This window comes from Plectrocnemia conspersa, unplaced genomic scaffold, assembly GCF_051122295.1.
Source record: "Plectrocnemia conspersa isolate PC_06_02 unplaced genomic scaffold, ASM5112229v1 ptg000003l, whole genome shotgun sequence".
In the NCBI taxonomy this organism is placed as follows: Eukaryota; Metazoa; Arthropoda; class Insecta; order Trichoptera; family Polycentropodidae; genus Plectrocnemia; species Plectrocnemia conspersa.
The window spans coordinates 6,554,004-6,569,340 of NW_028277167.1; the positions used below are offsets into that span (position 1 = coordinate 6,554,004).

Below are 15,337 nucleotides of genomic sequence, written 5' to 3' on the forward strand. Positions count from 1 at the left end.
TGGCTCGAATCGATCCGAGACGACAGTTTTTAATTACGTAAATAATACCGATACAGTAGTATACTTTTCACTCACCAACGCATCATCCAACCAATAACATGACGCCGTCAACTCTTGACATCGCATTGGTCAAGGGTAACTCTTGAATATCAAAAATGCACCGCATCCAGGCTGTCTTCGGATCGCCCCCCAGTGTTTTTTACACTGGAGGGTGAAATCGAGATAATCTCCGAGACCTCGTTCGATTATGCAACAGTAATTCCGAGATTACCTAATATTTTAGCTTTTGATGTGTCGCGGAATTCTAAGAAGAACTTTGGTGTGTCGTAGGTGAGAAACGGTTGCGGAACACTGATTTAGATGAAGGACTGACATTTGGATTCACAACCAAAGTAAAACAGTAAAATATAGAATTTTAAATAGAATAGTATGCGAAGCAAAAAATGGTTATATTTGCAATTTCGTTATATATGCTGGAAAAAGCTTAGAAAATACAATTATGAAAATTATGGGTCCACATTTAAATAAATGGCATCATCGCTACGCTGCCAATTTTTACAATAGTGTCTACTCTTTTATCGAAATAAAACTAGTTTGTGGGACAATTAGATAGAATTGTGGATTGCCAATTTCCCTAAAAAATGCCAGACTTTGGCGTTCAGAAGCCAGGCATAAGAGAAAAGGGGAAACGCTGTCATGCTCTTGAAGCTTGGGAAAGTCCGCGTAGGATGAATCTACAGCCACGTGCAGGTAGTCCCCGGGCGGCTGGAGCACTGCTAAAAATGCCACGGAACGGGGCACATCGCGGCCAAATGCACTGACACCCGCGACAGAAGCAAGGAGTGCTTCCGCTGCGGCCAAGAGGGTCACAAGGGAACGACGTGCTCCATCAAGAAGGACAACCCGACAGAACAGCACACATAAACATGCTGCAAATCAACCTCAACTGGAACGTCATGTATGACGAGCTGTTGCAAGTGACCATGCCGGACGGCATGGAACTCGTCGCCTTCACAGACGTCGCGGTGACAGCCACCACCAAGATGACCATGTGGCAGGTGGTCGCGGAAGAGGTGCTCCACGCAATCCAGAGATGGATGGATCACGCCAGGCTCATGCTGGCGACTGTGAAGACCGAAGCATCTTCTTCACGAGGAAGCGGAGGCTACCGCCGCCCAGGATAGCGTGGAATGGATTAGAAATAAACTACAAGAGAGCAATACAGCAAGAAGTTTGACAGCTACTTCATTTGGCTACACGTGTGACCAAGGCCTGCTCTCTATCACAAAACACATACCCTTAACATCTCTAGAGTAATATTATTGTTTTCTTTTTACATATTTCAATTCTTGACCATTAATAAATCAGTATTATCTTATTTTTTATCTCTTAAAGCCCATTGCAAAATGAATGATCAACCAAAATCAAAAAATGTTAGTACTCGGAGGAATTTTTAAAATTTGGAATATAAATTCAGATATTATTTTCTTTCAAAATCTTAAGGAAAAATTTGGAAAACGAACAACATTAACAAATCTATTTTCTGCACACACTGCAAGTCTCGATCGTAGTCTTGAGGCTAGTTACTAAATTTCATTGCTCATCGCTAAATGTGGAAAAAACCATTATCAACAATGGTTTGTCGTTTTCTTCAATTCAGTGCACCGTCTGCGCAAAAATTATTGCGGTGTCAACCGATGACTTCCGCAAAATAACTAAATTGCTAGATGGAAGGAAATTCTCCTTTCATACTTACACATTAACCGAAGACAAACCTCTTCGGGTCGTCATCTGGGGGCTGAACGCCAACTTTACCTGCGACGAAATTAAAGAGGAGCTCCTGTCGCTTAAGTTCGAGGTTGAATCCATCAACCAATCAAAAAATAAAAAATCAAGTAAACCTATGCTATTATTTTCCTAATAGATCATAATATAGATATTGCTTTAGTTTCTGAAACACATTTAAAAGAATCGATAAAAGTAACCTTCGCCAATTATAAAACCTATCGAACGGATAGGTCAATCGGTGCTGGTGGCGGAACAGCAATATACGTAAAAAACCACATAGAACACAACGAAACGCAAGTACTTGGGCTTCACCCTAGATTCCAAACTAACTTGGAAACCCCACCTAGATAAAACTGTTAACAAAGTCAAAGTTACTCATGCTCAACTGTATCCATTGTTAAATTAAAAAAGTAAATTAAATATTAAAAATAAACTGCTCCTCTACAAATCGATCATCCGACCAGTAATTTCATATGTTTCCCCCGTTTGCTGTTACATACTGAATCATAGAAAATACGCAAAAACGCTACAAATCCAACAAAACATCTCGTTACGAATGGCGATAAATGCTCAATGGTTTGTCCGCAACTCGATTATCCATCGGGACTTAAAAATGAGAAGGAGGAAAAGAAATCGATAACCAGGTAAATGGCTTTATGCCAAGGAACTGGGAAATAAAATATTAGTCACTGTATAATCAAGCCATCAATATCAGCATTTATTAAAACAAAGTTGTTAACAGTTTACAACAAGCAGGACAGAGAAGCCGCCAGAAAGGCAGCTCAGATGGGACGAGTCTACCAAGGGCAGGTGAACACACAGGCTCGTCGGTGACCTCTCACTCTGGACGGGAAGGATACACGCTCAATGCGCCAAACGTGACGCATCGGATGATCACAAGTGGTGCACTGCATTCTTGCGCCTACTTTTCCTTTTAAAATAGGCGCTATAGCGACCCAGATACGACGTCCATCCGGAGACACAGCAGGCGCGAGAATGAAATCCCGCTTCTTGATCCTTGATCATGACGTTTTTGATGTTCCTATGTTATTATTCCCTTTACACCTTTGTCTGAAACTGAAGTCCCGCTGAGCCTTGCACGCGAACTAAACTGTGTTGTACAATGACGCAGCATCTCTGCTACCGCCTCCAACGCGCGTAGTGGGGAAACTTTTGCGCACCCGACTGGGAATATAAGGCGGTGCCAAAAGCTCACATTTATATTCGACTCTGGACACTCGACTTGACTACAGCTCGCCGCTCGGATCACATCTTCGCTAAACGGACTCCTTCGAACACAGATTTACACCTCGCCTCCTGTCTGAGCAACCATCTCCAGGACACGCGCTCGAGAATAAATATCGACGACTAGTCGAAGGATTTAACTGCGACAACAAGGGTTCACAGGCAAACACGTCAAGAATACTACTGGTAGGTTTCATAAGGGCCACTTTGTACAGTTTGCTGTACATAAGTCCTATCACAAATCGTCAGCCGGCGCTGCCGAAAACTACAAATTGAAGCGTAAACGACAAACCACGACCTGACCGCTTCAGCGTCATAACTGAATCCATATTCATATTTTTAACTCAAGTGTCCTTAATTAAAAATTTCCGTTTCTAATTTTTTGTAACAGGAAAATGAACTACCTGATGAAATAACTTTATTATTTGACAACAACTGGCTATTTGATTTGGCATTTTTAGTTGACATTACTAGCCATCTCAATGATCTAAATATAAAACTACAAGGCAAGAATAAATTATTTCCTAGCTTAGTAAATAGCATCAGTTTATTTAAAATGAAATTAAAACTGTTCGTCTCCCAGTTAGAAAATGAGGTTTTAAGTCATTTTCCACACTTAAAAGAGCAGAGTGAACGCGCTGCGGGTAATAGCAATTTGACCAAATATATTGACAAAATCAAGATTTTGCAAGTCGTTTGAAAGTCGTTTTCGTGATTTTGTTAAAGAAGAAAACTGTATGCTCGTATTTATAAACCCATTTTCAGTTAGTGAACAAAATAGAATGTAGATGCTTAGTAACATGCAAATGGAATTGATTGATTTAAAAACAAATTCCTTCTTAAAAATGAAATTTGATAAGCTATTCTTGATCAAAATGCGTCTGACATTATTAATTTCCGGCATTCATTACTCAGTGAACATTTCCCAGAGCTAAGAAAATATGCAAAAAGCTATATATGTCGCTTTGGAACCACATACAGGTGTAAACAAACCTTTCATTAATAAAATTAATAAAAATCAAAACAAGGTCGCGAATAGGGTTTGGGACAACCTGAGTTTTTTGGGACCCGACGAGTCTGGGTCCAAGACCGGGTCCTATTCCCAATAGTATCTCATGAAACGAATATACATTCAGTAAATTATTTATCTGCGAGATTTGCGTGTCTACACAAAAAAGTTGTTGATACTTCTTAGGTTAATTAATAATAAGTTCTTACTTACTGCAATGCACATATATTCTCAAGTCTGCGAAACAAGTCAATATGGGCGACATTCGTATTAGAAAATTCCACCCCACCCCGACGACAGTGCACGTCCTGTCTGATTCCCAGAGCGCGCTACGCTCCCTCCAAAACGTCAACTCAACAACTCCGATCGTCGTGGAAACGCTGGCTCTCGTGTGGTCCCTGACGACGCGTAACACAAGCGTAAAACTGTTTTGGACCCCGGGACACGCAAACAACGCCGGAAACGACAGGGCCGTCACACTCGCCATATAATGACAAACTTTTGGTTAATTGAAGATTTAATACATGTTTTAAAACTTTTAGAGCTGGGTGTAAAGGAATTAAGCAAAACAGTTACAAATATTTTAGACTCGGAAGGTATTTTAATTTTTATGTTAGAACAACTTAAAAAAATGCAGACTCCTATAAGTTTGGAGTTGTATACCGTTTTAAAAACAAGAATTTTAGAATGAAGAAATAAAGATCTTGTATCTTTGTCGATATATTTACAAGCATCGAAACTCCCAAAAACAGTTTTCGATTCAATCCAGGTATACAGCTCTAAATCTACAGTAATTGCATATGCTGATAGCATAATAAAAAGGCTATATCCACAAATACCGCAAGATACAGATGACAATAGAAATGTAGAAAATAATTTCTTTAGCACATGAAATTGGTGGGGAAGGTTTCGAAACATATACCCAAAACGATTTAGACGAATTACTTGAGGATAATGTCATGAATGACAATGATATCATTGGTATAACTCTTGATACCGTTGAAGAAAACGAAAATAAATCGGAAGAAGATGAAACTCCAGTCACACTCACTGCAAGTGTAATTCGAGAAGGTCTTCAACTTTCCAGTAAATTGGCAAACCATTAATTCTGAATGAGCATTCAAGTTTCAACGTGAGCTTCAGAATTGCATTTCTGGATATCAGGAATTGTACAAAAAATTAGCAAAGCCATCGCAAAGTTTAATCACTGATTATATTGTCAAAGGGAAAAAATCAACATGCGAAGTTGAGACTAATTTTACTTGTGAAGAATCATTATCTTCAGGACATAGATTTGATATGCTGACTATCTCTTCTAGTGATGAAAGTGATTTCGAACCAGTTCGCAAATTATGCCGAACACTCATATAGCGACGATAATTGTAAAGAAAAAATGTGAAGAAAGATTAACTTTTATAAAAATTTTCTGTATTTTTTTTGTAAAATTTTTCCGTATAAATTTAGAAGGAATATGTTAAGATTATATTTTTCTGAAATTTAATAAACTTGTCTATGATTGTTAACGTTCTTATAAAATTATGAATAAACATTTCAGAAAGAATATGGTAAGACTAATTATTTTTCTGAAATTTAATAAACCTTTTTTATGCGATTTTCGGTATATTGTAACTCATTGATTTAGTTTCGTGCGGTTTTAAAAAATTATGGAACGTATCCTTTATTTTTATACGTGTGTCTAGTCTTTTTTGTGCGATTTATTTTTATGCGTTTTCCTGTGGAACGTATCTACCACATAAAAAGAGAACTAAGTGTACAGAATATTAGGTATCACGAGTTGGTTTTTCATGGCCGCCTAACTATATTTTACACTTTGTTGAATGTTGCAGGAATCAATAGCCAGATAATATATAAAATAAATGCCAATGAAATAATTACTCGTAGAAAATTTATCATCTAGTCTCCTAAGACCTTATTTGAAAAATAAATTAACCCTGCCAAATTTATTGCAAATAATGCGAATAAAAATACAGGAGTATTTAGGAGAGAAACCTGACACTACGATAATTCAGGACCCAGAACCAAGTGGATCGAATCATCCAAAATGTAATTTTTGTCCTAGGAAATAAATCGCAAAACCACCATCAGATGCCACACGTGCCACCCAATATGCAAAGAACATTCATCGGCATTATGTCCAGTTTGCAAAACTAAATGTTGAAGTGATCAAGATCAAGAATAATATATATGTTTTTATGTTATTTTTAAAGTTTTAACCATATGTAAAAATTTTATATTTAGCTTTTAAAATATTCATAATTTTCTTTTTCTTTTATCGTTATGTAAATAAAGTTTTTAAAGAATTTATTTATTTTATTTATACAACACTAAAATAAGCCAGAAATAAAAAAAGTAAATAAATATTCGGTATTTCAACTTAAAAACGTAAACTGAAAGGCGGCTATTTGCTTATGCGCGACCAGTCATAAGATGTTGTTTACTAAAGAATTACAAGGAAGTGAATCGGCAGGGCGTGCAAGTTACGTCTTGTCGGAGTTGTAGCCAAACACTCGAAACCATTTACAGAAGGTGATTTCACCAAGGAATGTGTAATTAAAGCTGGAGAAATTGTTTGTCCTGAAAGTGTGAAGGCTTTTCAAATAATCTCATCTCGAAATACAGTGGCAGAAAGAGTTACCAGATCAAAGCAAAATCACTAAGTTTCGCTTTTTTTTCTATTGCTTGTGACAAGAGTACGGACATTGGTGGTGTAGCTCAATTATCTGTATTTATTCGTGCTTGCGGCAAGGATTTCAACATTTTTTAACAATTATTGGAGCTACTATTGATGCCTGGTACTACAACAGGAAACGATATATTTAATTGTTTATAAACTTCTTGAAAAATACAATCTGCAATTGCGCTCAAACAATAGTGTCGTGCCGGTCGGAAGGAATAAAAAAGACAAACAGTGCAGTGACAGTGATAACAATTGATGGCTCGAGAGTGCGATGCACAGATATGAGAGTGAATCTGACGATTGATGGTCAGTCGACGACTGTCGAGTGCTTCGTGATGGAAAAGCTGCTGCCCGGCGTGGACATAGTGTGTGGAATGGACGTTATTCGGCAGTTCAGGGGGGTGCCGATCTGCGGTGATAGTGTGTGATTTTTCGGCAAATCGTTGTCCGACATAAACGATTTTAAAATATTACGTTACATGACTCTAAAGTAGGATATGCATTAGGGTTGTCAAATATTAAAAACACACGTGATGCTTTGGTATTAAAACAAAATGTATCAAGAAAATTAAGTGAATTTGATCTTAGCTTAGACCGACCGACATAGTCGCATTTACCCATGATGGTGCCGCGCTCGAGAGCGTCAGCCCGAAAGGAGCCCCGGGTCTGGACCACCTGACGCCGGACATCTGCCTCAGGGCGGCCCAAACCGCCCCCAACGTTCGGGGGAAGCGTTCCGCGCTGCGAGCGGAACGCTTCCCCCGACAGTGGAAGACCGCAGTCAAGGCGATCCCCAAACCGGGCAAAGATCCTGGATCGGGCTCAGCCTACCGCCCAATCGGTCTCCTCCCGGTCTTCGGAAAGGTGCTGGAGAGACTCGCAACAGACAGGATGACCCACGCCACGCGCCCCAAGCTCAGCAGGCTGCAGTACGAATTCACCAGGCAGACAAGCTCCACGGACGCACTGATGGACGCCGTCCGTCACATCACCCTTCACGAAAGCGACTCGCAGCCGTCATATTCCTGGACATCAAGGAAGCGTTCGACAACGCCTGGTGGCCACTAATAATCCACCAGCTGAGGGACAAGGGTTACCCGAACAACATCCTCAGACTATTCGCAAACTACTTCGAGGACAGGGAGACCCAAATCCACCACGCTGGCGCCACGGCCGTCAAACGTCCCACCAGAGGCTGCGTGCAGGGCCCGGTCTGCGGACCCTCGATGTGGAATCTCATCGTAGACGAGCTCCTTCAGCAAAACTTCGGCGAAAACGTCAGGGTGCAGGCCTTCGCCGACGACATCCTCATCGTCGACGCTTCCGACACCCCAGAACTAGAGCGAACCGCGAACGCCGCCCTGGCGAGGGTCTGCGAGTGGGGCGCCAGAGCCAAGCTCACGTTCTCTCAGGAGAAAACGCAGACCATCGTCGTCACCAAAAAAGAAAGTGGGTTCCCCCCAACATAACCATGGAGGGAAAGCCGCTGACCGTCGGCAGGACGCTGAAAGTCCTGGGAGTCATCCTGGATGACAAGCTCTCCTTGACGAGCCACGTGGACCACGCCTGCGCCAAAGCTGTCAAAATGGCCAAATTAGTCACTCGCGCCGCCCGCGAGGGATGGGGCCTCTCCCCGGACGTCGTCGACGCGATCTACCGGGGCGCCGTCGAGCCGATGATCACATATGCCGCCTCGGTGTGGAACAAGGCCGCCCACAGGAGCTCCATCGTTAGAAAACTGACCTCAGCCCAGCGCCCGTTCATGCTGAAAATTACGCGGGCGTTCCGAATGGCCCCCAATGTCGCGATCGAGGCCCTCTTGGGCATCCCTCCCATGGACACCCGGGTCAAGCAGCTCGCGCAAATATACCACGTTAAGCGAACCCACCGCCTCGCCGACCACCTACAATCCGACCGACTCCTGAACGCGGCCGTGGACGTGGCAACACTCCCACACCCAGCACTCAGGATCCCGGCGGACGTCACCATCGAGGGCTCCAGGGCCAACCACCCCGCCTCCCCTCTGCCGTCGGACATCAACATCTACACCGACGGCAGCAAGACGGAAAGCGGCGTCGGAGCTGCGTTCCACGCCGTCAACAAAGATGGAACCACCATCAGGGAGCGGAAGCTCCGCCTCGAGGATTACTGCTCAATAAGCCAGGCAGAAAACCTAGCCATCAAAGCGGCTCTGGAATGGGTCTCGGGCGCCCACCCCACCCCGACAACAGTGCACGTTTTGTCTGACTCCCAGAGCGCGCTTCGCTCCCTCCAGAACGGCAATTCAACAACCCCGATCGTCGTGGAAACGCTGGCTCTCGTGCGGTTCCTGACGTCGCGCAACACAAGCGTAAAACTGTTTTGGACCCCGGGGCACGCGAACAACGCCGGAAACGGCAGGGCCGACACACTCGCCAAAAATACTACGTTTCATGCATTTTTCAAATAACGAAAATGTACCTTTGAACTCTGGACGACTATTTAAAGTTAAAAAAATTATAGACTATTTTAATTATAATTATTATAATTATAAACCTAATCAAAATTTATCTTTAGATGAAGGGATGATTCCATGACGAGGGCGATTAAAATTTCGCGTATATACTCCGAGTAAACTAACCAAATACGGAATTTTAATTAGAATGCTTTGTGAATCTAGGTCGGGATACATATCAAAATTTAAAATTTATTTAGGACCCGGGACTTGTTTAAAAGATTCCGTTTTAGATTTAACCTCAACTAGTACTAACAAATGGCACCATTTATATATGGATAACTTTTATAATAGTGTTGAGATGGCAAAAATATTATACAAGAAAAAAATAAGAATATGTGGCACTACAGTAGGTTCTCGGGTTAGGCGGTATCTACTTACGCGGATTCGTAGTTACGCGGTTAAAAATTTCGAAAATTTAAAATTTGTTATAATATCAATGTTGATATAGATTTGCTATGGAAACCAAAGTTGAGATTATTAAAAAGTATGAAAGTGGTAGTAAGTGTGTAGCACACACTTATAAAATTAATGAATCGACTGTGAGAACCATATTAAAAGATAAAGTTAGAATTATGAAGCATGTGAAAAATTGTGCTCCTATGCAGTCTACCATCATATCTAATAAAAGAGGAATATTAATTGAAAAAATGGAGAGAATGCTGGTTATCTGGTTAGAGGACATGCAGCAACAGCGAATTTCAATTAGTCTCCGTCTCATACAAGAAAAAGCTTTGACACTTTTTGAAGATCTAAAGAAAAAATTCGGTGAGGATGATTCAGATAATACATTCGTTGCAAGTCGTGGATGGTTCCAAAAGTTCAGAATGCGCTCTAAATATCATAATAATAAAGTGACTGGTGAAGCTGCCAGCGCAGACTTGTTCGGCTTCTTGAGGCGGCACTTCTGCTCCGATCTTGCTGAGATTTGGCAGAGACCTTCCCGGGCAGACGGCGGTTCTTCTGATATCAATTTGAGGAAAATCGCCCAAAGCTAAGTGGAGTTTTGATCAAATAAACATTCCGCGACGGCGTTTTTGACAGCCGCGGGGACGCGAAGATATCAAGTCACAGCGGGCTCAATTTACTGCCCCGGCCGACCGGAGTTATATTAATCAACGCGTATTGATCCAAGGAACACAACGATTTAATAAAAACCGCGAACGGATAAATAACAAGCCGGCTATATAGATCGCAAAAACGTAAACAAAGGCCTTTTTGCCCGAAACCCACGCCCGATATCGGTTTTTCGCCGGGTCGTGGTCGCGTCAATTTTGCGCCCCGGCTTACACCCGGGCACACCAACCGGAGCAGGGGACTTTTCTGAGTCTCCAGACACATAAATCGCCGCGATCGGCCATAATTTATAGCCGCAACAGCAAATATAAAAAACAAAGCTGAGGCGCTTCAAATGGCCGCAGCCGAGAGCAATCTGCCACGAAGCAAGCCGCCGCCCCCGCGCAGAGCACAACCCAAATGGTGTTGGAATGGCAACTTCACGATTCGGAATGGCAACTTCCGCCAGACCATCCGCTGAGTCCAGAAACCCCAGTCTAACTTCGATCTAAAACAATTTGAAAAGCCTCCCGAGATAATGGGAAGCAAATTGAGCAGAGTTCCTCCTATGATTATGGAAGTCACGGCACCCATCTGCAAACGACGGACCTCATTGAGATACCATAGTCATTTTATTTATATTGGAAAGGGCAACGTGTCCATACAATGTTCTTCGTTCGAGCAACGAGCATTATTAACGGAAGGATTGAAGGGGCAACGCCCATTTCATACTTTCACTACTGACGAGGATAAGACAGTCAAGTCTGTCCTGAGAGGACTTCCAGAAGTCCCAATTGAAGACATCGCTGCTGACCTCAAGCGGCAAGAACTTAATGTCGTTAAAGTGACGACAATGAAGACAAAGATGGAGATACAGGGTGGCTCTCGACTCTACCTGCTCCAGTTCTCTTCAGAAACCATGACAGCTGTAATCAGAAACATCCGATACGCTTTTTTCGCCAAGGGCATTCTTGAAAGGTATAAGCGTAACAATAGACATTTAACTTAATGTTTCAGGTGTCAGTTTTACGGACACCCAGCTAAAAATTGCCACCAAGCCCCACGATGCGTCAAGTGTACCGGCAGTCACACAACCGCCGACTGCTCGAAAACGGACCATGATACACCAGCGAAGTGCACCGCATGCGAAGGGGATCATCCGGCCAATTATAAGAACTGCCCTCGCAGGAAGGAGTACATCGTCCAGACCCAGAACTTCGGTTGGATTCCGTCGGGATACGTCAAGCGGCCCGCCGCACGCACGTTGATCACGGACCTACACGGCGAGAATTCGATAATTGTTTTTGATTTTTCGAGATGACGAACAACTTCAAGATCTTCAGTATAACGGATTTCAACGACCTTGAACCGGAGCTTTGGACGTCCAGCCAAATCAACATCCACGTACGTGTTGCCCAGTCCGGAGTCTGGAGTCTCACTAGTCTGATTCTGCGTGAGCTGAGAGATTGCCGCTTTTCCAGCTTTTGAACTTCTAAAAACTGCGAGTCCTTTGATGTCTGTCGAAGTTGCCCATACGCGCTCAAACCCTACACCCTTATTCTTTGATCTTTCAAATATAAACCCTTTAACTTCAATTAACCCTAACCCTTTACCTTCAATTAGTACAGAACTTTTACCTTCGATCACACCTTTCACCATGTCGATCGAAGAGTTTACTCGATTTATACCTTGCTAATTCGATCCTAAGTCAGGAGATCTAAACGAATTCATTTTTTATTGCGACGAGGCGATTTCCAGTTGCCCGCCGGAGTTATTACCTCGTGTGATGCGTCATATCAAATTAGCAATAGCGGGAGATGCTAAAATTCAAATTTCCAAGTTTATGACGTACGACGAAGTTAAAAGTTTCCTTATTTCGACTTATCAGCGGAAGGACAACCCCGTAGAGCTCCGCAATAAACTTCATGACGTTCGCCAAAATCCAAGGGAAAATGCTCATGATTTCGCGATACGTGTACAAACCTTATTAAACAACGCGAAGAATGCTATCCCGGATGATAAGCTCGCACCCGGTCGATTAGCACAACTTGAGGAAACAGCAGTTAATTCAATCCTTACTGGATTCGAACCCCATATAGGAAGACGCATTTTCAACGGTAGACCTACGTCTATCGAAGAAATTTTCAATTTACTAGACGAGGACGTGAGGTGGCCTGATATTTATCAAGCACCTGAAAGAAACTCTGATTATAAAAATGTTAAACATAATTCTTATAATAAGTTTAATAATAAACCTTTTTCTAATGATAATCCCTTACCGCGTGATGAAAATCATCATTAAGATACCAAAATTGTATCAGTTACACTGGAAAGGGCAACGTGTTCATACATTGTTCTTCGTTCGAGCAACGAGCATTATTAACGGAAGGATTGAAGGGGCAACGCCCATTTCATACTTTCACTACTGACGAGGATAAGACAGTCAAGTCTATCCTGAGAGGACTTCCAGAAGTCCCAATTGAAGACATCGCTGCTGACCTCAAACGGCAAGAACTTAATGTCGTCAAAGTGACGAAAACGAAGACAAAGATGGAGATACAGGGTGGCTCTCGACTCTACCTGCTCCAGTTCTCTTCAGAAACCATGACAGCTGCAATCAGAAACATCCGATACGCTTTTTTCGCCAAGGGCATTCTTGAAAGGTATAAGCGTAACAATAGACATTTAACTCAATGTTTCAGGTGTCAGTTTTACGGACACCCAGCTAAAAATTGCCACCAAGCCCCACGATGCGTCAAGTGTACCGGCAGTCACACAACCGCCGACTGCTCGAAAACGGACCATGATACACCAGCGAAGTGCACCACATGGGAAGGGGATCATCCGGCCAATTATAAGAACTGCCCTCGCAGGAAGGAGTACATTGTCCAGACCCAGAACTTCTCAGCTGCAACCGCTAATATCAAGCAGGCTCAAAGGCCACAACACAAACACAGATGCAGAAGATGCCCTCGTGTTGACCTCAGATCTACGGAAGATGCTCCTCGTACTTTAAGAGATTCGGGTCAAAGCTGGCAAGTGTGCGAGCAAAATGGAGATAGCCATCATGATGGTAGAGTACCTAGATGTCCTCTTCTAAGAAGAATTTGAATGTACTGATGTGGAATTCGACACAAGCTGGAGCTGTTGCCAGTGAGTATAAAATCGACATTTGCATAGTTACCAATTTGTTCTGGGAAGGAGAAGATGGATATCATTTCAACATCAAAATGATAAATCCAGCAAATGGTAATAAATAAATGTATTTAATTAATTAATTAGAGTTACCCCGTAGAGTTCTGTGGGGACGATTAAGACGTTCCTCAACTTCAATCACGATTTGGAATGGCAACTTCCGCCAGACCATCCGCTGAGTCCAGAAACCCCAGTCTAACTTCGATCCAAAACAATTTGAAAAACCTCCCGAGATAATGGGAATCAAATTGAGCAGAGTTCCCCCTATGATTATGGAAGTCACGGGCACCCATCTGCAAACGACGGACGTCATTGAGATACCATAGTCATTTTATTTATATTGGAAAGGGCAACGTGTCCATACAATGTTCTTCGTTCGAGCAACGAGCATTATTAACGGAAGGATTGAAGGGGCAACGCCCATTTCATACTTTCACTACTGACGAGGAAAAGACAGTCAAGTCTGTCCTGTGAGGACTTCCAGAAGTCCCAATTGAAGACATCGCTGCTGACCTCAAGCGGCAAGAACTTAATGTCGTCAAAGTGACGACAATGAAGACAAAGATGGAGATACAGGGTGGCTCTCGACTCTACCTGCTCCAGTTCTCTTCAGAAACCATGACAGCTGCAATCAGAAACATCCGATACGCTTTTTTCGCCAAGGGCATTCTTGAAAGGTATAAGCGTAACAATAGACATTTAACTCAATGTTTCAGGTGTCAGTTTTACGGACACCCAGCTAAAAATTGCCACCAAGCCTCACGATGCGTCAAGTGTACCGGCAGTCACACAACCGCCGACTGCTCGAAAACGGACCATGATACACCAGCGAAGTGCACCGCATGCGAAGGGGATCATCCGGCCAATTATAAGAACTGCCCTCGCAGGAAGGAGTACATCGTCCAGACCCAGAACTTCTCAGCTGCAACCGCTAATGTCAAAAACACAGATGCAGAAGATGCCCTCGTGTTGACCTCAGATCTACGGAAGATGCTCCTCTTACTTTAAGAGATTCGGGTCAAAGCTGGCAAGTGTGCGAGCAAAATGGAGATAGCCATCATGATGATAGAGTACCTAGATGTCCTCTTCTAAGAAGAATTTGAATGTACTGATGTGGAATTCGACACAAGCTGGAGCTGTTGCCAGTGAGTATAAAATCGACATTTGCATAGTTACCAATTTGTTCTGGGAAGGAGAAGATGGATATCATTTTAACATCAAAATGATAAATCCAGCAAATAGTAATAAATAATTTTCGAAAAAAAAATATTAAAATTTTTTTTTTTACGAATTGCACGTGTTTATAAAAAAACTCCGCCATTCCCTCTCTAACGGCCGCAGCGGCCGACGAGAATTAGTTGTCGTTTGTCCTTCGCTGAGTGTTATTGAAAGTTTTTAAAAAATTTAACTGTCGTTATTTTGTATACAGGTATGTATTATAATAATTAAATCAACAACTTCTATTATACTGATGTTATTATTAATTTTCATTATTGATTTATTCATTAATTTTAGAGAAATATCCCTAAAAATGTCTCGCTTCTTGAATAATGAAGAAATTCGTCTGCTAGCAGAAATCCAAAATTCGGACGAAGAATATAAATACAGTAGTGACGAATCAGAAGATACTGATCATGTGAGTGTCAACTCTTACCACAGCGATGCTGAGAGCGAAGAAGAGTTGCCAATACGTCAGGAATTACCAGCTGCACCTGGTAATGACAACACTCATTTACCAGCAAAAGATCATAGTGTGTGGTATTGTTTTCCTCAAACTACTGGAAGGACTCCTGCACATAATATTATTAGAGGTTCAACCAACAAAGTCATTTTACCACCAGGCACTACAATT

At 42.3% G+C, this 15,337-nt stretch overlaps 1 protein-coding gene across 1 annotated transcript; it reads left to right on the forward strand.

Moving 5' to 3' along the window:
* Window positions 1–5,473: 5,473 nt before the first annotated feature.
* LOC148236442 (uncharacterized) lies at window positions 5,474–10,363 on the forward strand. The gene is made up of 2 exons (XM_088182422.1): window positions 5,474–7,473; window positions 7,515–10,363. The coding sequence occupies exon 2, from the start codon at window positions 8,212–8,214 to the stop codon at window positions 9,187–9,189; it is 978 nt and encodes a 325-aa protein (XP_088038548.1). The 5' UTR covers window positions 5,474–7,473; window positions 7,515–8,211; the 3' UTR covers window positions 9,190–10,363.
* The last annotated feature ends 4,974 nt before the right edge of the window (window positions 10,364–15,337 follow it).

What these genes read in the sequence shown, in the direction of transcription:
- LOC148236442 (XM_088182422.1), top strand. Translation starts at nt 8,212, where the DNA reads ATGGAGGGAAAGCCGCTGACCGTCGGCAGGACGCTGAAAGTCCTGGGA.